Source organism: Notothenia rossii, assembly GCF_949606895.1.
Source record: "Notothenia rossii genome assembly, chromosome: 5".
NCBI lineage: Eukaryota > Metazoa > Chordata > Actinopteri > Perciformes > Nototheniidae > Notothenia > Notothenia rossii.
The window spans coordinates 51,156,264-51,181,393 of NC_136903.1; the positions used below are offsets into that span (position 1 = coordinate 51,156,264).

A 25,130-nucleotide genomic window follows, 5' to 3' on the forward strand; every position below is an offset into this window, starting at 1 on the left:
CTTTTACTAAAGTGCAAGATCTGAGTACTTCTCCCACTGTGTGATATCTTTTGAGAGTATGGGACAGATTATATAACAACCCTATCCATTGAAAGCTCTAACTGTTTATCTGTGAGACGTCCTGCTGATGGAATCCTTGAGTCCAAAGACAGAAACTGGTGTAGATAATGGTGTAAAACTAAGGTATGGAGATTATGAGAGATGGAGTTGGCAGCTAAGGATAGCCATGGTTGAGACATTATTAAAAAAGACCTAGGCAGAAATGTCCAACAAATATGATTGAGTAGGGGAATTCAGGATGGTGGAAGAAATGATGGTGTCTTACGTAATGAAGAAAGTCAAGATCAAAGCCTGAGACTCTCCTGGTGTCTGGTACCTGAGACCATCCCATATTCCACTAATTAGATTGTTACTGTTACACACACACACACACACACACACACACACACACACACACACACACACACACACACACACACACACACACACACACACACACACACACACACACACACACACACACACACACACACACACACAGAGACATATAAGAAGGCGAAACAACTGATAAGAGATGTGTATAAGTCACTTCATGAACTGACTCATGTTTGCTGAATCTTCAGTAAACTATATTCTATTGGAACTCTTTTGACTCTGTTAATTGTTTTGAATGTAAATGATGTGTTAACTTGGTGTTGAGAAGATCTCGAAAACATCCGGCCCAACTTCAGAGGTTTCTCCACAACCCCGCCTCCGCTTATTTAATCTTGGCAACAGTGCCAAAGACACATTTCCTGCAACACAGTATGCAGATTCACAAGCTGTTGTTCACATGAGGAAGAGGAGTGATGCGCGTCCACAGAGCGCATGCCTGTCATCTGAAGCTGTGACGCAAAGCATGGGAAACGAAAGTTAAGTCTGCAGACAGAACACGGTCACCGAGAGAGACAGAACCCGGTCACCGCGAGAGGAGCTGCGGGAGGTGAGTGCATGCGATCATCTCAACATTTACTTATTCATATTTCAATGAAGCGTTGAGAGAAATGATTTGAGATAACATGGAAGATCCTGCGAATACACACTTATGAGGAGCTGCCTAATTACGCTCATTATTATTATTGTTGTTGTTGTTGTTGTTGTTGTTGTCGTCACTGCGATTAGCATTGTGATTATCATATTTATTTATAGGAATAGTGGTAGTAGTAGTAGTGGAAATCCCAATAGTTGCAGACAGTAATAGGCTACTGTTGAAATAAACTCGTCAGACAGTAAAGGACACATTTGTAGACATGTTATTTTGAATCAGTAATAACTTAATCGTCTTTAGGGGCATATTTAAAGGCATATTTACCGGTAGAAAACCTTCACCTCAAACCATTGTTTATTCTCTTGTCGCTGACATCATGCTGAGGGTGTGCTGCACCAGGAACATGCTCAGCTGCGCCCTCTGGTGGGCTGACGCTGGAAGCTCCATGCAGAGGCACCTGCTGACATTTGGAGGCAGAATCATCAGACGAGGGAGTAACAGTAGAAGTACCCGGCCAGACCTTGTACTTAAGTCAAAGTAGTACCAGAGTGTAGGAATACTCGGTTAGAATAAAATTCCTGCATTCAAAATGTAAAGTAAAAGTAGAACAATATCCGCATCAAATTATACTCAAAATTCCAACAGTAAAAGTAGCCATTGTGCAAATTGGTCCATTTCAGAATAATATATATGATATGTTTTATAATGATTGATCATTAAAGTGTTCTCAAAGCTGGTAAAGGTGCAGCTAGTTTGAATGACTTTGTATACTGCAGGGCAGCTTGTGGATTGACTCCAGGTGGAACTAAAGTCTGATTTAACACGTGATTAGATTTCACACATCCACATCTGTAAAGTAACTAAAGGTATTAAATACATGTAGTGGAGTAAAAGTACAACATTTACCTCTGAATCTATTGAGCTATTTCAGGGTCATAAGTTTTGATCATTCAAAAAAATGCAATTTATTTGAAAGTTCAAGTTTTTATCCTGAACTTTGAAAAATACGATGACGTATTCAAAATAAAAATAAGTATTTGAAATCACTTTTCAGGTTGAATATTATTTTGATTCAGTTCAGCAATTTTTTTTGAATAAAATATTTATTTTCAGATTTCACTTTTATACATATTTTGATATTTGAATCCTTATTTTTTTCAGTTGCAGATTTTTCGTTTTCAGATTCAAAACTATTATTTTTTCAGTTTCAAATCTTGTTTTTTCAGGTTTCACATTGCTTTTCACTTTCAAATCGTTTTTCACTTTCAGACGTTTTTTTTTCGCTTTCAGATCTTTTTTTTCTCTTTCAGACTTTTGGCCCTGATGTTGCGCGTGGCGGCGGGGCATAGCAAAGAATAGTTTGACATCCTGAGTGGCAGGCATAGGTGGCAGGCCTCCCTCTGTCATGTTGCCTGAGAAATATAACTCAATACTTTCTATACACAATACTCCCGTGATTGGTGGTAAACTGATACCAGCGTCAAAGTTCCGTTAAGAAAGCTGTTAAGCATCGTAATTGGCAACAATCAAGGTATAAGAGCAATAAACTGTGCTAGAATGTGAAATTACGTATCCGCAATCAAGCATTGTCCTTCCCCACTTCCACGTAGCTCAATGAACGCAGCATAGTATTGGCTTGGTTTTTGCTATCAGAATCAGAATCAGATTACCTTTATTATTCCCACAGGGGATACATTTACATTTTTACAGCAGAGAAGAGTCAAAGACAGCTTAATGCTACCTAAAGCATGAATGAATAAAAAGTTTTAAAGATTAAAAAAAGAAATTATATATATTTTTTAAGTTACACATTTGACATAATACACACCCTGTAACAGTTCTGCGGATTTAGCAGCACCGTTTTTAACGGCATATATATTGCACATATTGCACATAGTTGGTATTTATCAACAAGAGGTGTTATAGTCTGAGTTGTTTTGTGCGGGGTCTAGGGGCTGTGCTGGTTGTATAGTCTGACCGCTGCAGGAAGGAAGGACCTGCGGTATCTCTCCGTGAGACAGCGGGGGATGGCGTCAGGTCCACCAGAACAACCTGCTGGCTCTTTGCGGATACGTAATTTCACATTCTAGCACAGTTTATTGTGCTTATACCTTGATTGTTGCCAACTACGATGCTCAACAGCTCGCTTAACGGAACTTTGACGCTGTTATCAGTTTTATTTCCCACTTATCACGGGAGTATCGTGTATAGAAAGTATTGAGTTATAATTCTCATGCTACCTAACATCAATGAAGGCAATATGACAGAGGGAGGCCTGTCACTCAGGATGCCAAACTACTCTTTGCTAAGCCCCGCCCCCCCAAGCAACATCAGGGCCAAAAGTTTGAAAGCGAAAAAAAAGATCTGAAAGTAAAAAAAAAGATCTGAAAGCGAAAAACGATCTGAAGGTGAAAAGCAATGTGAAACCAGAAAAAACAAGATTTGAAACTGAAAAAATGTGTGTCTTGAATCAGAAAACGATAAAAATGTAACTGAAAAAAATAAGGATTCAAAAATCAAAATATGTATAAAAGTGAAATCTGAAAATAAATATTTTATTCAAAAAGATTGCTGAACTGAATGAAAAATAATATTCAACCTGAAAAATGATTTCAAATACTTATTTAAATTTTTGAATACATACAGTATTTTTCAAAGAGCAGGATAAAAACTTGAACTTTCAAATAAATTGCATTTTTTTGAATGATCAAAACGTATGACCCTGAAATAGCTCCATATGAATCGTAGTCGGGTAGAAGTATGAAGTAGCATAAAATGGAAATACTATATATTTGAGGTAGGGCCCTCAAAATTGTACTTGAGTAAATGTACTTAGTTACTTCCCACCTAGTCAAAGTAGCAATGCTAAAGTATAAAAATACTCTGTTACACGTGAAAGTACTACATTTAAACAGTACTTAAGTAAAAGTACAAGATTGTCAGCATCAAAATATACTTCAAGTACCAAAAGTAACAGTACTCACCATTCAGAATGGCCAATTTAAGCACTCTATGTTTTAAATTACTTTATCAAAATGATTGGTGCATTTATGTGTTATCACTTCAGTAAAAGTGGGGTTTATTTGAATGACTCCATCTACAACTAGGTAGCTGGACATTTCATAATATAGGATAATGTATTAGTTGATTTATATTTTGTATTAAGAACCTACATCTGCAAAGCAACCAGGAAATAAATATGTAACTTAAATGCTCAAAAAATATAGTGGAGTAAAAGTATAAAGTAGCATAAAATAAAAACAATAATTGAGTAAATGTACTTATTAACATTATACCACTGCTGCTAATAATATAGTGCTGTTAAATAGGATTAATAATACAAAATAATATGTGTTCCTAGAATAAAAACATATATTATGTATTTACACTACTTTAAAGTGATAACAACACTTTAAAGTAGTGTAAATACATAATATATATTTTATGTTTATCTTTGACCAGGATGATAGAGTACCCCACAGGAAGGCTCTCTGCATTATAAGATGCATTCTGACCTGTTGCCTATTGTTTTCCTCTACCTTGTCTGTATCATTTATCTGTTAAAAAACAATAAGCCTTCTATCTATTTTCCTCAATGGATAAAAACAAATATGTGTGACCCCATTTACACCTGGTGTAAACCTGTACAGATATCCTATCAGGAGGACAGCCATGCAACTCTTTGGATCGGAGCAATGGGAAGGTCTGACCCATATTGTTATCAGAATTCAGATCACATTGCAAATGCCAAGAAAAGTAAACTAGATTTGTTTCGTTCATTGGTGTCTAGACTTTAAATGTGAAAGCCAGACTATTTAAATGATTCAGCAGATAAACAAACTATAATATTTGCCGGAAATATACGTGACTAAATGGCTTTCTGAATTGAATTGAAGACATTGAGCGCTCTTCTCATCATGCTCATGATTCTCATCATGCATCATGCATTCTCTTCTTTTTTTTTTCAGACATATTCAAGCTCAGCTCGACATTTCTTCACTTTGGCCTTCGGTTTGACATTTATGAAGTGAATCCTCCCTCATTCTCTCAGAGGCCCGATAGTGGCTTTGTTAATCAGGTCTATTGTGACTGAATGCAACACAAATGAAAACATAGAAATTGCTTAAACTCTGGGCATATTTCTACAATGTGCAAGATGTGTTGACTGCAGCTGGTGACTCAGAGTATCACCATGTCAGCCGCCAACCTTGCTCCTCTTACACCAAAATATGACCTCAAACTTGTATGCACTAAATGCTCTGTCGAGGAGAAAGAAATTACCTACAGGTTAAAACCAGTTCAACACCAGTGTGCACGCAACCTCCTGCTCTGCAGAGCCAAATGTGGCAGCAAATGGAGGCCTGTGTCAAAGAGGCCCACGTTTCCTAATCCCGTTCGGTATGAGGTGTGTTACTTCTTTAAGGAGGGTCAAGGCTGCTCGTACCACAAGAATCGGTGCACCTTTGCCAGAAGTGATGAGGAAGCTGATGTTTGGACATTTGAAAAGTGTCACAGGATCAACCATGTGTCGCTCTGTAACCTTGTAGCTCAGTCTGAGGGAGGAGCGGATCCGCCTGATCACTCTGAGTCTCTGAGGGACCTGCCAGCTCTAGATCTGAAGGCTGTGTGTGATCTGTGTTCTGTCAAAGAGAACGAAATATCATACACAGTTCAGTCAGTGAGTCACAAGTGCAGTAGAAATCTTCTTTTAGCCAAAGACAAAGCCTGTGACCTCTGGAGGCCTGTCTCTGAGCGGCCTACATGTGGTCGAAACGTATTTTACCAAGTGTGTCAGTTCTTTGTGGAGGGCTCTGGGTGCACAAAGCACGGGCAGACGTGCACCTATGCCAGAAGCGATGAGGAGGCCACTCTGTGGAACTATGTGAAGGACAAACGCATTGGTAGAGAGGAGTTCATCCGACTTGTAGTTGAGTCTGAACCGATTTCGATCACACCGGAGAGTACAGCTGAAAGCATTCTCCAGCAGTTTCCAGGTGAATTCATCGAGCTCTGCAAACGCTGCTTCAATGACAAGCCACAACAACTAACAACCAAGAGATGGACTCCCTCTTGCTCAGCAGATGCAGCGCACCCCTGGGACCCAGTCCTAGTTCATCACCTGTCAGAGAATAAGAGGAAGCACGTCTACAGCCAGGTGCGTCCTCTCCCCCAGAACTGTAACTTTGAGTTCTGCAGTCATGTGACGGAGGGGAAGCCCTGCTGGCACCAGGTGGGCCGCTGCCAGGCTGCGCACAGCGAGGTGGAGATGGCCGTGTGGAGGGTAGAGCACGGCGGGGTCTCCTTGCGACCTTATGTCCTGCAGCTGAGCCGGCAGCAGCAGGCGGAGCAGCGGCTGAAGGAGCAGCTGACGGAGCAGCAGCTGACGAAGCAGCAGCTGATGGAGCAGCAGCTGACGGAGCAGCAGCTGACGGAGCAGCCGACGGAGCAGCAGCTGACGGAGCAGCAGCTGACGGAGCAGCTGACGGAGAAACAGCTGACGGAGCAGCAGCTGACGGAGCAGCAGCTGACGGAGCGGCCGACGGAGCAGCAGCTGACGGAGCAGCAGCTGACGGAGCAGCTAACAGAGCAGCTGACGGAGCAGCGGCAGGCGGAGCAGCGGCAGGCGGAGCAGCGGCAGGCGGAGCAGCGGCAGGCGGAGCAGCGGCAGGTGGAGCAGCGGCCGGTCTCCATGTACTGCAGAGTGTGCCTGCTGGTGCTCTCCTCCCCAGAGAGCTTCTTCGAGCACTGCTCCTCTCTGGAGCACGCCCAGCTGCTCTCTGAGGACACCACCACCAGGTGGAGGGGCCGGCAGCCTCCACACAACCACCGGGCTGAGTTCTGGCTCTGCGAGAGGTAAACAAACACATGGTAGATCAGGGGTGTCACTGAGGGGAGGGGAGGTAGTCTGGGTTTATTTGCACCTTGAGTTTTTTTTAAATATGATTTTATTTTCTAATCGTTTTTATTTAGGTTGAATCATATATATTTACACAACTTTTTATGATTATTAGTTTTGTATTTCTTAACCTATGTTTTTTATAATTATTATTATTATTATTTTGATATTATATATGATTTGTTAGTATTCCTGTCATGTCTGGTGTGTTTGTTGTATTTATTTTCTCTTTTTTTATTTTCCTTTTTTGTTGTTGTTCTGTACGTCTTCTATGCTGGAAAAAAAGAGACACATGTCAACTTTAGTTTCTGGAGTGTGTAGTAACCCACAAATGTGGAAATGAGTGTAAAATTATTTCTAGATCTTGACAAGATTTTGGCAAGAGTTTTGATCATAAAGTAAATACTATATAGTTCAGTTCCAGATACCGGGAACTAAATGTTTTTGTACACTGTGATCTGTAAGCTGTAATACACATGTGTAAATGATCATCTGAGGCATACAACTGTTCACATTACACTTGTTTTTCTTACGAAATGTCAGGTTGTGTTAAACAATCAGAACTCATTTGTTTTATCGAAAATGCCTTACATTACCAAAACTATTTATCGTTTTTTGGGGCTTTCCCACTTTTGTCTGTTTTATCCTGTTAAAAGGTTGCGACAATGATCTTCTATATTCTATACCAGGGGTCGGCAACCTTTTTCATATGAAGTGCCATTTAAAAAAAAAAAGTTTATCAGCGTGCCAACGATCGAGAATGATCAACAGGGGGGGGGGGGGGGGGGTTGAGGAGCTTGACGCTCGTCAACTATCAGCCTCGCTGCGGGGAAGCAGTGTGTGGACATCATGTCAGCGCAACTTACATGATGTCGAATTTAACAAACACATTTAAACAATTGGTTTAAACGGCATAATAATAAGGGCGATCGTCCGTTCTGTGATTTTCCACAGCACACATGTTATGATATTAGGTTCATGCAGAGAGAGATGAGGTCGCTGTCCCTTTAAGAGAGAGAGAGAGAGAGAGAGAGAGAGAGAGAGAGAGAGAGAGAGAGAGAGAGAGAGAGAGAGAGAGAGAGAGAGAGAGAGGGGGGGGGGGGGTGTGTGGCTTGTGCATGTGTATTTGTGGATGGTAGAGCGACAGTGAGGGAACGTGTATGTTTCTGGAAGTGAAACGAGGCAGCAGAAAAACAGAGGTCTGTGATGTATTTTGTGAAACAGAAGAACAGCTAAATAAATGCAACGGCCTCCCAAGAAGAGCTCGCCTCTCTCCAGTCATTTAAGCTAAAGTTGGTTATTGAACCTGAAGCTTGTTGCTTCTGCCCTCCTCGACTACGGTCTGGGAGCCGACAGGAAAGTTCAACACACAGTTGGCCAGTCCGCCCCTTTGTAGCATATTATTTCGATGAGAGATGAGCAGATCGCCACTGGGCTTTCAACTAAATACACAGCCACGCAAAAACTGCGGCATTTGTACAGCTCCTTATGGGTACTGCAATTAGTGAAGTGCTTTCCTCCGTGGTGAAACGATCAGCACTGCACCACAGAGGAAAGCGGCAGAAAGTCACCTGGAGTTAAAGAGAGCGGGGCTGCGTTACGTGCGTGGCTTCCTTCTGCAGGTAACGGGGAGACGCGCTCTGGCGGCGGTCTCGTTCAGGATCCGAAAATACAATTTAAATATTTTTGCACACTTATTCCACTTATTCCTAGTGTGCCACTGGTTACGGTGCCGCGTGCCAATGCTGGCACGCGTGCCAGGGGTTGCCGACCCCTGTTCTATACCAATCACATCAAATCAACCATCCCAAACAGTATAAGCTCACTATAGTATTGCACACACTCTCTGTGTTGTGATTTGATTTCAATATGGCATGGAACATTCACTTATTAAAAGCACTTCATTCAGTTCAGGCAACAATCGAAATACTTGTCCTTTTGAGCAGGATGATCTATCTCTGCTGCCTTGGTTTGATTTATTTTTTAATTCAGGCATTTAAAACATAAGTAGTAGTAGTAGTAGTAGTAGTAGTAGTAGTAGTAGTAGTAGAGGTAGTAGTAGTAGTAGTAGTAGTAGAGGTAGTAGTAGTAGTAGTAGTAGTAGTAGTAGTAGTAGTAGTAGAGGTAGTAGTAGTAGTAGTAGTAGTAGTAGTAGTAGTAGTAGTAGTAGTAGTAGTAGAGGTAGTAGCAGTAGTAGTAGTAGTAGTAGTAGTAGTAGTAGTAGTAGTAGAGGTAGTAGTAGTAGTAGTAGTAGTAGTAGTAGTAGTAGTAGTAGTAGAGGTAGTAGTAGTAGTAGTAGTAGTAGTAGTAGTAGTAGTAGTAGAGGTAGTAGTAGTAGCAGTAGTAGCAGTAGTAGTAGTAGTAGTAGTAGTAGTAGAAGTAGCAGTAGTAGTAGTAGTAGTAGTAGTAGTAGTAGTAGTAGTAGTAGCAGCAGTAGTAGTAGAGGTAGTAATAGTAGTAGTAGTAGTAGTAGTAGTAGTAGTAGTAGTAGAGGTAGTAGTAGTAGAGGTAGTAGTAGTAGTAGTAGTAGTAGTAGTAGTAGTAGTAGTAGAGGTAGTAGTAGTAGTAGTAGTAGTAGTAGTCGTCGTCGTCGTAATAGTAGTAGTAGTAGTAGTAGTAGTCGTCGTCGTCGTCGTAGTAGTATTAGTAGTAGTAGTAGTAGAGGTATTAGTAGTAGAGGTAGTAGTAGTAGTAGTAGTAGTAGTAGTAGTAGTAGTAGTAGAGGTAGTAGTAGTAGTAGTAGTAGTAGTAGTAGTAGTAGAGGTAGTAGTAGTAGTAGTAGTAGTAGTAGTAGTAGTAGTAGTAGTAGTAGTAAAACATAAGTAACTATAATTCACATTAGTATAAACCTCCTGAGAAAAATGTGCAAAATATAGCCATATTCTTTTTATAGCACGATTAAAAAGTAAATTTCATCCTAGACCACAAACATGTGAGTACGGCAGCAAGTGCCCCAAAGCTCACTCTGAGGAGGAGCTGAAGGAGTGGCTGATGCGAGCTGCAGAGGAGAAGGAGATCAGACAGAGCATCGGAGCCCAGGGTCTCATGAACTATAACCTGGAGCTGCTGGAGGAATACAAAAACAGCAGTAATGAAGTACACATAGTGAGTATAAGTATTTTACACATTATCTAATTCTGTTCAGATTTGTTCCGGTATCTAAAAGTCTTTAAATCCAGCCTTTAATGCATTCATACAGACTGCCAGACTGTTGTACTTTTGCACATAAGACACAACACAGAAATAAACTGGACAGGATTAGGGAGAGATAACACAGGTCATACGCAGTCGGTGTCTGGTGCTTTACTGAATTAGAACCTGGTGCATTATGGGTATATATAGACCTGCCACAGACAGTGATCTAAGGGTATAATGTAATTATAGTGATGTGTGCTTCCCCAGGACTCGCACCACTGTAGAATGCTCCCTTTCATTTCAGGAACAGAGATGCCTAGACTTCCTCCAGTTACAACAAACAGTTGTACAAATGAGTGACTTAGGAAATAAGAAATGCAATTAGATAGTTCACTACATACATGTTTTGTATACATTACTATATATTCTCAGTTCCTTAAATACCATATTTTTTATTCACCATCTCGAACGTTACAGTTATCAGAGCAAGTCAACGATGTCAGCATCTCTTGTGACGGAGATGTAACTGTGGAGTGTGAGCAGATTAATGAAACACTGCGATGGAACTTCCAAGTTGAAACAGAGGTCAGATGTTTACCATGTTTTTCAATGCATTGAGGTTGGTTTTGTTTTCCTATGGGAAATGTCTGCTGCTGAATTTGTCATTTCAGAGTACTTCATACAGACACAGCAAACTGTGTTTTTGTGCCCTTTACACATTTGCTGTAGTGTGTGTGCGTGTGTGTGCACTGTGGAAAATAATTAGTTGCATGTTATTATTAATATGTGAATTATCACGATGAATAATTAACTAACCACCATAAAAAACAGTGTATATTCCTGAATAGCACTGAGATAGCAGTGATCATTGGAATGCAGTAATGGGCTTGGAATAAAAGGTGTATGAGTGGAACAGGATAGTTCCAGTTTACATTGAAATCTCTATATAGTATATCTCTAAATCTAAACCTTGTGGTCCAGTTGAAAACTAATTATCAGTAACTACAGCCCATTTGGAGCTATAGCTATACAATGTAATATATAAAAAGCCCTTAATCAGAATTCTGTGTTAAACTATTACCCTAGTTACTCTTCTTAGTATCTTTGTAGTATTCACATAATCGTTATCCTATAGAAATGTGTATTCCTTCATGTCTGAGAAATGTTGTTTGCTTACTAGCCACTTTCTGTATGTACAGAGACAGCTTGTGCACGTGGCGCTGCTAAAGCAAGAACCAGGAGCTTCCTATACGCTCGGCGACATCAGCTCAGTGCCCTGCATCTACTCCCCCGGTGAACCCTTTCTCACTGACGACATGACCTATGACATCACAGTGTCTTTCACATCCATCAACCCAGGCCTGTACGACCAGTGGTTAGTGCTAGATTTTGACATGAGACCAGTGCTCTTGAAAAAACTCCGGGTTAGAGTAGGCAAGCTGTCATTGGATGACGTTGAACAACCAACAGTGACGTTTGGATACACCTTTCAAAGTGCTGAGCGCTGGCATCGAGGAAACCGGGTTATCATCCCATGTTCGTCCAGGACAGAAGAACAGGAGAAACTCTTAAAGAAGTACAAGCCTCCTCCGATTAGCTTTCTGTATAAATCCTCCTACAGCAGCCAAACACCTCTGAACAGTGACAACTACAAAGAAAGAATGCACCAGTTCCTGTACGATGAGGAACAGGCAGAGGACCAGATTGTTTCAAGGTAATGTGCTTTCCTGTAGAGAGTTCCCTTTATCATGTTGGGATTTTGCAACTATTTACAAATTCTAAGCTTGTTTTCTGATTTTATTTAGGTTAAATGTTTGTGGAGGAATTACAACATCGGGGACGTTGAACAGTACACAGTTTGGCATGATGATGGCTCCTCGGGGAGAACTGTTCTGTGCTGTCTCCATTCCTTGTAAGCTCACTCCAGACACCCCTGAGGGACTGGCACTGAAACGCAGCATCCAGTCTGCCCTGATAGCCCCTTTATCTGAAAGTAGTCAAAGCTCCAAGGTCTATGAAGCCAGCATACTGAAAGACAAAACAAGTGAGAACACCATGTATTCGCAACTGTCTAAGAAGTGTTGCTCTGATCTTACACTCAGAAGCAATGAGTCGTATCAAATGGAGGTGCAGTTCCAGCTCAATCGCCACAGCTTCTGCACCATGCACAAGGCCGTAGACCTCCTTCCTGATACAAAAAGAGTGCTGCCAGACCTTAAACACTGTGGAGTTCCTGTGAATAACATCAAACATGAGAAGCTCAACCCAAAGCAGCAGTCAGCAGTTGACTTTATCACAGGAAGCTCCAATGTCCAGAAATATTCAGCACCACTCCTCATCTACGGGCCATTTGGAACTGGGAAAACATTCACCCTTGCTTTAGCAGCCCGAGAGCTGTGTAAGCTGCCTCACAACAAAGTGCTTATTTGCACCCACACCAACAGGTAACGACAATTATTCTAAATTGTTTTAATAATATACTGATTCCTTGATACATTAAAACAGATTTTTTTGTGGACCTTTTATTACTTTCAAAGTGTTAATCGAGTCATGCTCATTGCTCTAAGCTGTACTGTCTAAAGTATGTTTTTAAAAAATAGCACCAACATTAACTTTTTTTTCCTTTCAGTTCTGCAGATCTGTACGTCAGAGATCACTTTGATCCATTCATCAACAAGAAAGATGATGGAACGAGACCAATTCGAATAAAAGTGAACAAACAAGGGAAAGCTTTGTTTGCCACGGATGAGATCACTTTGAAATACTGCTTGCTTTCGGAAGACAAACAGTCTTTTTTACCACCTACAAAAGCTGCTCTTGATCGCCACAAAATAGTTATAACAACCACAACAATGGCAAGACATTTCCATGACCTAAATCTCCCAGAGGGATATTTTACCCACATACTGATTGATGAAGCCTCTCAGATGCTTGAATGTGAAGCCTTGATGGCCCTTGGCCTTGCTGGTCCACAAACCAGAGTTGTTTTGGCTGGAGATCACATGCAAATGGGACCCAAGCTTTTCTCAGTTGATGATCATCACCGTTCAAATCACACACTCCTTAATCGCCTCTTCCACTACTATCAAGGCCAAAAGTGTAATGCTGCCCAGAATAGTAGAATCATTTTCAGTGAAAACTACCGCTCAACCAAAGAGATTGTGGAGTTTGTGTCCACCAATTTCTACGTCGGTAAGAATGACGTTATCAAAGCTAAAGGAAATGTTCCGCCTCCTGCAAATGGCAATGCCTTAAAGTTTCACCATGTCAGGGGAGCATGTCTCTTGGACACTGGGTCTATGTCTTGGTGTAACAAAGAAGAAGTTGTCAAAGTGGCTGAAGCAGTGAAAGAGGTTCTTGAACAGTGGCCATTGACATGGGGGCCCAAGGACCCAAGCTCAATCTGCATTCTATCAGACGGATGTCAGGTAACTTTTAAGATTGAGATGAATATATTGTTTATATAAAATATTTATCAAAGACTGCTGAATCAAGTAATATCTAAATGTCTTTTTTCGTCGAGTTGTAATAATTTAATTATCTGACTTTTTTCATGTGATTCATAGGTCTGGCAAATAAGGAAAGCACTTTCAAAAAGAGGCCTCAATGAAGTCCATGTTGAGAATCTTGCAAATGTCCAAGGTAATTTAGTTTCGCTTTAAGAACTCCTGGATGATTATCCTTTTTTGCTAGACATTGGTTGTGCCAACCCTGCACACCTGTTTGACCGTTATTATATACCGTATATATTTATATTACCCTTTCCATATCATTCTCATTTAACAGAAAACACATTGTGTTCATGTGTTTACAGGTAAACAGTTCAGGGCAGTCATAATGACAGCTGTGCAAACACGTGACAGCCTGAAAACATCTCACCTACCTGGTCTGGAGCTGTTCAATGATGTGCGTGTGTTGAACACTGCAATGACCAGAGCTCAGTCCCAGGTGGTTGTGGTTGGAGATGCTGCTGCCCTCTGTTGCTTTGGGAACTGCTCAAAGGTCTGGAAGAGCTACATAGATCATTGCATCAGCAACAACAGTGTCACACCAAAGCATTTCACCATGGATTTCTTCATGAAAGATGTCATGGAAACTACAAGGTTTCAGAAGCCTGAACATGTTGATGAGGGCAGCCCTCTCAGTGATGCAATTCTTCAAGAGTTGAAAGATGACTATGAACTCCTGAAAAAAGAACACAATTTGGATGAGGACAAGTGGAAATGTAAAGACTTCAACAACCATAGGTCAAGATCATCATACAATATCAGTGATGTTGATGCAGATCTTTTGAAATATCCAGGGATGTACAAGCACGGAAAGTTGGTCAGGGAGTCATATAACAAAGGTTATATTGTACCATTTGACAACCCCACCTCAAGAATACGCATCAAAGGAAGAGATAACATGGGTAAGACCTTCACTGGAGACGAAGTGGTCTTACAAACAGCGAAGGTGATCAGCATCACCAAGCAATCTGAATCAGCCCGCGTTCTTGTGTGTCTGCTTGAGGATGAGGATCACAGCAAACCAAGACAAAATTCTGAAGAAACATTTATCAAAAGAACGATGATACCCATTGCAAAATCTGCCCCTAAAATACGCATACTGATCAGCAAGAGAAAACGTAACTGCATTCCAATATGGGAGAAAATGAATGGTCAGTGGACGACTGCAGCATTTGAACATCTTGATGAAAAGCTCAAACAGAACAATGTATTTGTGGTGCAAATAATTGGATGGAAAGAAAATTGTCATATTCCATTAGGGAACGTCATAGATATTCTTCCTATTGGAAGTTCTTTGGTTGACGGTCTACGGATCCTGAATGAAGAATTCAAAGTTGAACCCAATACATGTAATCCAGACGAGGGTCTCTTCTCACAAGATGAAGACGGGACACACAGAGAGGACTTAAGCCATATGATCACTTTCACGGTTGACCCCAAAGAAGCAAAAGACTTGGACGACGCCATCAGCGTTAGGGATATTGGAGAGCATGAGTATGAGTTGGGAGTCCACATTGCAGATGTGGCCAGCTTTGTGATCCCAGGTTGTGAATTGGACAAGGAGGCAGAACAACGTGGTACTACATATTACAGCAGCAGTGTAGACCCTGTGCACATGTTCCCCAAAGAGTTAAGCACTGGAACCTTCAGTCTTCTGTCAGATGGCAAACAATGCAGGGTGGTATCATTAATGTTCAAAGTAAACAAGAAAACAAATGAGATCATTGGAAAGCACAAACTCCAGCTGTCAGGGATCAAGTCTAACAGGCAGTTGTCTTATGACGAGGCAGAGGCCATAATCACTGACCGGTACAGAGAGGGACCTGCATTTGACTCTGTAGAAGACTGTGTCACAGTGGCTTATCGTTTTGCAAAAGCTCGAAGGAAGGACAGACTGGGCTCAGATTGGGCTTATTCTCAACCTGATGATAAGAGATTGCCAGGAAAACGTAAAGCCAATATGATGGTTGAAGAGCTGAGTGTGTTATTTAATACACTTGCATCAAAGGATTTGATTGACTCAAAGAAAACCTTGGACTGCACACCCCTTCGCTGTCAGTCAAAACCTGATTGTGAAAAGATAGAAGATTTCAAGGCGAAATGCGGAGAACTAATTCCTCTATCCTTTCATGTGCGGCACAAAGTTGAAGGAGTTGACGAAGTTGGCGAACAACCCTCAAACTGTGAAAACATCCGCATACTGACAGAAGTGTGGGAAGATATCCAGTCAGCTGCCAGAGCAGATGATATTGACAAAATGGTGGACCTTATAGCGGCAGATGACATCCATCCTCCTCTCCAACCAGTTGTTGATCAGTTCAGAAAATGTTTTTGTAAAGCTAAAGTTATATGTTCCAGCTCCTACTCCAGAGAAGTGTTTAGGCATTATTCTCTGAACGTAGATTCTTACACACAAGCAACCTCCCCAATACGGCGGTACATGGACCTCATCTCGCAGAGACTTTTGCATTCCATCATACATGACCGGAGAGCGCAATACACTACTCCTGAGATTGCAACTTTGTGTAGTCAATTTGAGGACAACGTCAAGAATGCCAAGGAGTATGAACAAAAGGCAGAGCAGATCTCCTATGCAGTGAGCATGAAAAAACAAAGTGCTTCAAAGCTAGCCTTTGTTGGGAGTCCCAACAGAGACAGTGTTCCAGTGGCATTTCCTTTTAACAAGAACATATTTAGAGAAAGTGTATCAGTTATGTACAAGGATTTACAATTGTGTGACCAACCAATTTTTGATGAAGAAAATGACTGCATCACTCTTACATGGAAAAGGCGGGTCTATGCAGTTGACAACATGCAAATCCACCAAGAGTTGCAAATGACAGACTATGGTCCTTGCGTTGAGCTTCCACTGGCAACATGGAAAGCCACTGTTGAAGCAATTGACCAAGGAAACTGGGATCATGCAAAGTCTCTCACAATGGAAGCTAATACTAAGCAGCAGGAAAAACAAATTATTCTGCCACAATCTTCTGAAATGCCAGCTCCCAAATCAAAGTCATGTGACTCTGAGGAGCAGGAGGAACAAAGGGAGCATGAGGTCGACATCCATTTGCGTTTGCAGAGAGGGGACACCCTTCAGATCCAAATGACCACTGAGGTAAGAAGAGGTTACAACTCGCCTGCTGTTCAGCTGGTGCGCATTAAACCAAGGTTTGAGATCTGTGTGGACCATGTGCACAGCGCTATCACATGCTTTGCCAAATATGCAGAGGAACCATCAAAAATCTTGTATAGAGACACCAATGAGTATGTACAGATCTGGAAACCGTTATGTAAAATGGAATCTGCATCCACTGCAGTGGATGACAGTGACAGCATAGTCATTGAGAACCTGGTGGTAAACTTCTGTCAAAAGCAGGAACGTCGCCTAACAGGAAGCTTCTTCTTACCTATTGCATCTATCACTAAATGGGCCATTGAATGTAACCTTTCAAAGTGCTTACTGTGCATACGGAAAAGAGGTTTGTCGCTACCTTCAACCCCGGAACATTCTGCTCTGGCAGACCCAAAAGTGTTCACATGGGTGGCCCACGGTGTCACAGTAAAAGCAGAACAAAAAAAAACTCCAAATGAAGGAAGTGAGGTGGAGTTCTATGTCCATCACCTGCCGATGGAGAACATTCCTGATTGTGTCTTTCAGAAAAACACTTATTTCACAGTTGAAATAATCCCAAAGTCTCTGCCTGAAATGTAAGTGTATTTCCCTTTGACTTTACCTGCGTAACATGGCTTAGAGTTTGGCTTTTCATCTGTTTTTGTCTTGCATTGACATTCAGGCTATATGTTGTTTGACAATTTCTTCAGCTTTAGATTAAACTGCTGACATACATTTTTATGTTTTCCTTTTGTAGCCGGAAAGAAGAGGCTGTGGAAAACATTCCGTATGCATGTGACCTTGTCAAGGCTATAGCACTTGGAAAACACATTCCAAAAGAGGGTATGTCCATGAGTCAGCAGTACATAGTTGCATAGACTTTAACTATTTGTCTCAAGTCAACCATTAGAATAAATAAACTGAACACACAATATACTTTTCGAAAAAGTATAATTCAGTAGCTTCACTCGTGCTTGCTAAAAACAATTCATTACATTACATGTCACTTGTTAGACGCTTTTATCCAAAGCGACTTACATACTCATAATGTTGTCTTTGCAGTAAAACCAATGTGGAACCACCAGAGGAAAGAGCTACCGTATGGACTAACGCAGTTTAACCAGAGTCAGCATCTTGCTGTGGAGAAAGCTCTAAATAATACCTTCACAATTATACAGGGACCACCTGGTAAGAGCTGGAACTGATACTCACCCTGACGCTTCATATTTTCTGTAAAGTGTTAAGCCATTTTCTCATTTGTCTCTTAGGGACGGGAAAGACAGTCGTTGGTGTGAAGATAGTGTTCGGTTTCTTTGAGCTGAACGCTAAGAGCCCACGGACTGATGTTGACCCAAGGGATGAGAACAAGAAACAAGTTATTCTCTACTGCGGCCCATCCAACAAGTCTGTTGATGTTGTTGCAGGCAAGTTCCTTTGTTTCTCTGCTGATTTTTCAGCAAACATTTTCTGTTAACTTGAGCCATGTTTTTTCTACTGTTACACAGAGTACCTACTGAGGTTTGGGGACAGACTACGGCCCCTCAGGTTCTACAGCCAACACGTGGAGATGCTTGATTACCCCTATCCAGACTGCGCTCTGCAGTTTTCCCGGAGGTCAATCCGCCAAGAGCGTGCCAAACCAGAGCTCAGGTATTGTAATCATACCAAAACATTTTACAAAAAGAATCTATTACTATTGACTAACAATGGCATATTTATATGGTTCTAGGAGCATCACTCTGCATCACCGCATGCGGGAGGACACTAACCCTTCTTCAGGTCAAATAAAAGATTTTGATCTACGCATTAAACTTGCCCTGGAAAAAGGAAAAAAGCTGACTCCTATAGAAGTGAAAGAGTAAGTTCAGATGAAGATTAGTTTAACTTAAATGTCACCTTAGAGTTAATGAAGAAGGGATTCCTGAATGCTATTTTTTTCTAGTTTTAACTAAATCTGACCTTTTGGTGAATTGTACATGTTGGGTTACTGCGCTTTACTTTATGCAAAAAAAAGTTCTCATATTTAGTTGCATTAGCTCAAAAGCAGATTAAGATGACTATCAGAAGAAATTGATAATCGTAAAAAAATGTAAACATTAAAATGAATACCTTGTACTGTATCTGAGGAAAAATGATTCAAAACAGAGTAGCAATGCACTAAGTCTATCTATTATTTTCCATCCAAGATACAAAAAACTTCTCGTAAAGGCTCGGAAATATGAGTTTGAACGGCATGACATCATACTGTGTACATGCTCACAGTCTTCCACCCCGAATCTGACTAAGACCGTCAGTGCACGGCAGATCCTCATTGATGAATGTGCAATGGCCACTGAACCCCAGGCCCTGATTCCATTAGTCTGCAACCGGCCAGAGAAGGTGGGTTTTCATTTACATATAACAATAATGATTCTGCTCTGGCTCTCTGCTTACACTGTCCTTAATGCTGTATGTATGATCATGATGAATGTGGCCTTAATTCATGAAACTGCCCTTAAATTACATGTCAAAAGACAATGTGTCTCACTTCACAAACAAAATGACAAACTACCAGGGCAGATTGAAACAAACTGAATAATATCATATATATAATATAAGGCTGAAGCTTAGACTCAGGTTATGGGGTTTTACAATACATATGTATACATACACATATACCTATATTATATATACATACACATATATACTGTATATATACATACACATACATACACTCTAGTTCCCCCACCAGGTATTCCTCTTTGCACAGATTTGAGCACACTCGTGCCCCCCTCAGCCCCAAGCCTTTCAATTTTGTGACACTAGTTATTCACTGTCAGATCTTCTCTTTCAGATTGTTTTGATCGGGGACCATAAACAGTTACGACCCATTGTGAAGAATGTGCATGTGAGGAGGCTGGGGATGGCCAAGTCTCTGTTTGAACGTTACCATACAATGCATAAGAAGAGCGCTGTGATGCTGGACACCCAGTACAGGATGGTGAGAACATTTATAAACACCAATACTGTGCATGGGAAGTACAAATACACACAGCACCACAAAAATCATTCATCCATTGGTTGAAAATAAGAATGTTTCCACCAGAACAAATAGTTAGCACCAAGCAACACACCCTGAACAACATGCAAGACCTCCAATCACCCTAACATTATGAGAAAGAAAACTTCTAATCTTGTTGCAGTTACATTATAACCAACATATGTATGCCCACCAGCAGTTATTAATGTGCGTCTGCCATGGGCAAACCACAATATGCCGTACAGTGGACTACTGTCAGCGCACATAGATACTTTGCACCGTGCGTTCGTATGGTCTTGTTTTATGCAGGCTTTATGAACGTGGACAACAGTGAAAAATATATTCTTCATTAGTTTGGAATAAAAAAAAAAAAGTAAAGTGAAACTTGTTCACACGTAATCATCCACATGATTGTTTGAAAGTATTTTAAAATCAATACAATTTTATTTATAAAAACTGTTTAGGCCTTCACATCTATAACTGTGTATATCACCAAGTTTCAAAGCTCCTTTCCTATCATCGAGAGAATTCAAACAGCTCTTATCATGGCTGCCACGGAGGTACTTCCGGGTCATGTCACTCCGTCAGGAACCTTCCTAAACTAAACTGACAATACGACCATAACCTAGATGGTTTTTAGCTTCCTCTTTCTCTTCTATTTTTGGTTTTATGATTTAGGTTGCAATCATTATTATTAATAAGGTGCATACGCCACCTACTGTAGAGGATAATATATTTTCCCAGGATAACTTTATATCTTTTGCGTCCTCTTTTACCCTGTCCATGTCTTCATCCACTTATCACATGAGGTGACTTATTTAATACAGTTGTAGTTAGTTTAGTATTAGCCCCATCACTAACAATGTCCCCTAGCTGTTGAAAAATCACCATAACTGACGCTAACTATATGCACTTACTGCTTTATTACCCAACTGGAGTTTTTGTGTTATAAGTGGCAATCACCAACTAGCAATTATGTGCCTTTATAGCATAAGGAAATATGTGAGTTCCCGTCGCGAGAATTTTACGAGGGGAATCTGTTAACCGGAGTGGAGCAGCCGAGCAGCGTCCTGCGTGTTGACAACAAGACGATGCCGATCGTTTTTGGGGACATCAGAGGAAAGACCGTCAGCCTGGTGGTCAACACAGCTAAGGGCAACGAGAACTCCAAAGCCAACGAGGAAGAGAGAATCAAAGTGGTACTGTATTGGGCACCCCCGGTTTCCCTGTTGATTTTAAACAGCAATATAAAGATATAAGGGTAAAAGTCACCTGATAGTAATAGTTAACATTATTTATTTTTGTTTTACTGGTTTCTTTTGCAGATTGACATTGCTGAAAAGCTGGTGACTAAAGCCAATATCGAACAGCAAAATATTGTGATTCTGTCCCCGTATAACGCGCAAGTGTCAGAAATCCGAGATGGGCTGAAGAAGAAGAAATTGAATGGAATCACCGCCACTACAATCACTAAAAGCCAAGGTGAGAGTCCCTTTAGTAGCTAAACCCCAATGAAGGATATTCCAGTCAATTCTGAAGAAGGTACTAACTGTGTAGAGTGTAACCGGTAACGATGGGTCTAACTACTTCCTGTCCTGATGGGTTGTTTGAAGCACTGTCTCTTAATTTATGGCCATATCTAACATTTGAAATTTAAATCATAATGTGTAAAATATAAATACTATGACTGCCCTAGGATATTAAAGATGTTCCTGGTCGACCAGTCTTCATCAATTCAGGAGATTAGACGACTAGTCATCCCACGTTTATGATACTGTGTATTATGATTATTATTTTTAGGGCTGAGAAACAATATTATTAGTAACATCACAGTACGTTGTGATGAATATAAAAGATAAAATAAAATGGTAATAATGAGCCTTATAATTGAGAATAATTTACATATTACAAGAGAAAAGCGCATGTGAGTGACAGCGCACGGACAGAGATGATTCTTATTGTGTGTGTGTGTGTGTGTGTGTGTGTGTGTGTGTGTGTGTGTGTGTGTGTGTGTGTGTGAACAAGCAGCGAGCACACACACTCAGCATTTAGTTCATTGATTCTCTCAACACAGTATAACATGACTTACACCATCACACACACAACTCTGTGGATGTGTAGATGTAACGGCAATAATAACAAATGGTTATTTAAAAAAAAGTGAAAATTAATATCGTTCTTTATATTTAAAAATAAATATAACAAAGAAAATTAACACTACACAGCAAACCGAAACACTCACACAAAAATACCTCTGCACATTACGCCCACATCGTGGAATTAAAGCTTTAATTTATTGTTTTCTGAGGTCAGAATTATTATATATTATAGGTCTTATGAAGTCTGAGGGGATTCTGGCTGAAAGGACAGGCATTTTATTTCTCATTAGACTACAGACTTAAATAGACTAAAAGTTGCTCAACAAAGACTTTTTTAGCCAACTAACGTTTTGGCTAGTAAACACAGACAAATGTATACAATATTATATATTTCAGTTGAGAGGGACAGATTCAGATCTTTTTTCTGATATATAGAGACTGTTTTGGGCTTGCAGACGACAATCCCACGACTTCATCAGTGCTGGACAGAAGAAACCAAACAACAACCTCTGTTGTTTACTGATGGCTCAACATGTCTTATTTGTCTTCTAGGAAGTGAATGGAGCTACGTCATCATATCTACAGTGTGCTCTCTGCCAAGCGAGGAGATTGAGGCAGAACCTGAAGGAGGTTGGTTGTCCAGACATCTGGGCTTTGTGGCCGATCCCAACCAGATAAATGTGGCCATCACCAGGGCCAAGGAGGGACTGTGCATCATTGGTAAGTCAAAGATAAGATAAGAAATAAGTTAAGATATACTTTATTGATCCCGAGTTGGGAAATGTTTTCGTTACAGCAGCATGTTAAAACAAGGCATTGCACATAATTAGAAATCAAAAAGACTAGAAATTAAACACATATCAAATATAAACTGGAACTAAAAATGGCATATTAAATTAAATATAAATGTAAAATGTACAGTCCAAGTTTCTGCTGTTCATGAATTAATTGTACTCCCTAAAGCTCCTCTGAAGCTTCTTAACTCCCATGTGTCCTCTCAAAGGGAACCAGGAGCTGCTGAACTGCGGTCGGACTTGGAAAAAGCTCCTGGACCATTTCAAGCTTCACAATGCAGTGACGGACGCAGACAAGATCTCAGTGTTGGCTTCCACATAGCTGAAGGCATCTGTCCTCTGTCTGTACAAGCAGCGCAACAGAGCGCTGCAACAGCACAGCTTCACAAATATGTTTTGTTGGGCTCTGATTTACAAAACGTTTTTTTCCTTCAACGTGTACGTGTAAAACTTATTTTATAAACTTTATCTATTTGTTATGTTTAGGTGTGGCAATTTCATTTTCCAAGTTCAAAGACTGTATAGTCTGTTGTTGTTTTGTTTTGTTTTTCCTTTTGTTACTTCAATGAAAGAAAGTGCATCTAGGTAACATTTCAGGCTACAATACCACATGCTAATGTTGACTCTGGGCAGAATGCAGAGAGTTCAGGTCATGTGGATGGATCTTTTAATGAATCTGCAGGTTTCAAATGTGTTCCACATTGATATTAACCACGGTAAAATCAATGTTCCTGTCAAGAGAGTTGACATTTATGTTTTATTGCTGGTAAGTCCTATCACTGCCTCATCATTCAGGGAGAGTAGTCTGTCGTTTTTTTCACGTTAGACCTTCTGATATTGTTTTTGATACTTCAGATATTGTATATTTAGGGTTAAGCGTTGGCAACACAAAAGTGAATTAAACATTTATATAGCTATGACTTGTAAGATGTTGCAAAAGAGCTATTTTTTTACTTTTACATTTGAAATATAAAATGTTATGTTGATTTTAAAGTTAATTTTAGGAAATTATAGATTTTGTAAAATAATCAGTTTCTCTTTAAGACTCATTACAGTGATATGTGTGTAAAAATGTAAAAACAACATTAAAACATTTTCTATTCAGAATGTATCGTGCTTTTTTTCAGATATGCAATTCAGTGGTGGACAAACAAAATGAAAAAAGACAGCAATAAATAAAGGAAACAGACGATCCTCATGTGGGAGAAATTTAAGATGTAAACTAGGTCAGAGGGTGGGTGAGTGAATTACTACAGACCACATGAAGCAAAATGAATAAAGATCAGGCGATGACCTTTGAATGATAATTACTTTTTGGAGGTCGACCAAGAAGTTAGCTTTGCAATAACTTTTACAACAAAAAGCAAATGTGATGTTTCCGTTTTCCATCTGGAAAATGTACTGAAAGTATCAAAAGTAATCAATTCAGAAGAAATGTAACTGTAATTATTTTTAAATATAGTTTTTTAAGGTTTGTAAAAAAAGTGAAAATATTGAGAAATGAAAACTAACCCAGTGCTCAAAGTGACAAGTGTAAAGGAGATGTTTGTTTTTTAATGCAAATATAATTTTGAATTGCTCTTATAGGCAAATTCTTTGTATGGTGTCTGTGCAAAAATCTTAATCTTTAAAGTAACGAGTAACTAAAGTTGTTCGATAAATGATGCTTCGATGAAAGAGCAATATGTCCCTCTGAAGTGAAGTGGGTGCAAGTTCAAAGTGAAACCACAATCAAGTAAGTACCTCAAAATAGTACTTAAATACAGTACTTGAGTACATGTGCTTTCTAGTTTCTGTAGTGCTGCTAATGAACACCAGGGGGCTGTGTCCCCTGCGAGAGAATGAGCAGCAGAAGAAAGGATGATTTTCCAAGAAGTAATGAATTTGAAAAAATGTGAGTTGTTGCAATTGCATAAGATCATGTATGCTGTTAATAATATGGATTATTATACCTTCTAATGTGACATGTTTACTATTATTTTTCATCTCTCATATTAATTCTTATTATTCGTCTGTGAACTCTTCTGTTGCTGCTTGAACACCTGAATTTCCCTACGGGGAGCCATAAAGGTCCATCTTATCTGATCTTATTAGAGAATGTGGTATCGAGGGTCTCTTCACCCCCACCTAAAAAATCTAAAAGTCAAATAAAACATCAGTCATTTAACACCATTGGATATGTAGCAGGTTGGAAATGCTAAGTTTTACGTAAACAGACACTATCTTTTGTTAATAATGTAATCTTTCTAACATACTTCTAACTACTAACATTTACACAATACACTGTAACGTCAGTAGATGGCGCCCTGGCGCTGCTGTGGATCCATTAGGGAGATATAGCCACTTTTGTCCTCTCTTTACAAATCCACAGACACTGTTTATATGTTGGTTACACAGTGCTCCTTAGCCTGTGTAACCCTTGCTGCTGGTCCAGATTACCCCTAGGTCTGGTGCCGGTAACAATTCAGATACTCAACTTCCTTGACATGCTTCACGTTTCGAAATTTCACAGAGATCTGTTACGGTTCTTCGACAA

The 25,130-nt window shown here is 40.2% G+C and overlaps 2 protein-coding genes and 1 long non-coding RNA gene across 5 annotated transcripts in view; 2 read left to right on the top strand and 1 right to left on the bottom strand.

Annotated features, from left to right (window-relative positions):
• The window catches only part of LOC307039104, a 514,347-nt gene that overhangs the window by 261,636 nt on the left and 227,581 nt on the right, over positions 1 to 25,130 (bottom strand). The gene's annotated exons all lie outside the window — the stretch shown is intronic.
• LOC307038731 (E3 SUMO-protein ligase ZBED1-like) overlaps positions 1 to 25,130 on the top strand; it is a 236,827-nt gene that overhangs the window by 44,097 nt on the left and 167,600 nt on the right. The gene's annotated exons all lie outside the window — the stretch shown is intronic.
• On the top strand, positions 826 to 23,701 carry LOC307039097 (3'-5' exoribonuclease HELZ2-like). Of its 3 annotated transcripts, none has more exons than XM_079680894.1 (20): positions 829 to 982; positions 4,996 to 6,880; positions 9,845 to 10,028; positions 10,536 to 10,643; positions 11,258 to 11,772; positions 11,864 to 12,502; positions 12,688 to 13,486; positions 13,625 to 13,700; positions 13,873 to 17,278; positions 17,440 to 17,525; positions 17,745 to 17,870; positions 17,951 to 18,106; positions 18,188 to 18,332; positions 18,412 to 18,540; positions 18,869 to 19,061; positions 19,516 to 19,662; positions 20,691 to 20,900; positions 21,027 to 21,183; positions 22,353 to 22,520; positions 22,804 to 23,701. In XM_079680894.1, exons 2-20 carry the CDS (start codon positions 5,220 to 5,222, stop codon positions 22,914 to 22,916), a joined length of 9,018 nt encoding a protein of 3,005 aa, XP_079537020.1. In that variant the 5' UTR covers positions 829 to 982; positions 4,996 to 5,219; the 3' UTR covers positions 22,917 to 23,701. The 3 variants fall into 3 exon arrangements, with proteins under 3 accessions (XP_079537022.1, XP_079537020.1, XP_079537021.1); XM_079680895.1 differs by lacking the exon at positions 829 to 982 and adding an exon at positions 4,619 to 4,730; XM_079680896.1 differs by lacking the exons at positions 18,412 to 18,540; positions 18,869 to 19,061; positions 20,691 to 20,900; ... (1 more) ...; positions 22,353 to 22,520; positions 22,804 to 23,701 and having other exon boundaries at positions 826 to 982; positions 19,516 to 19,656.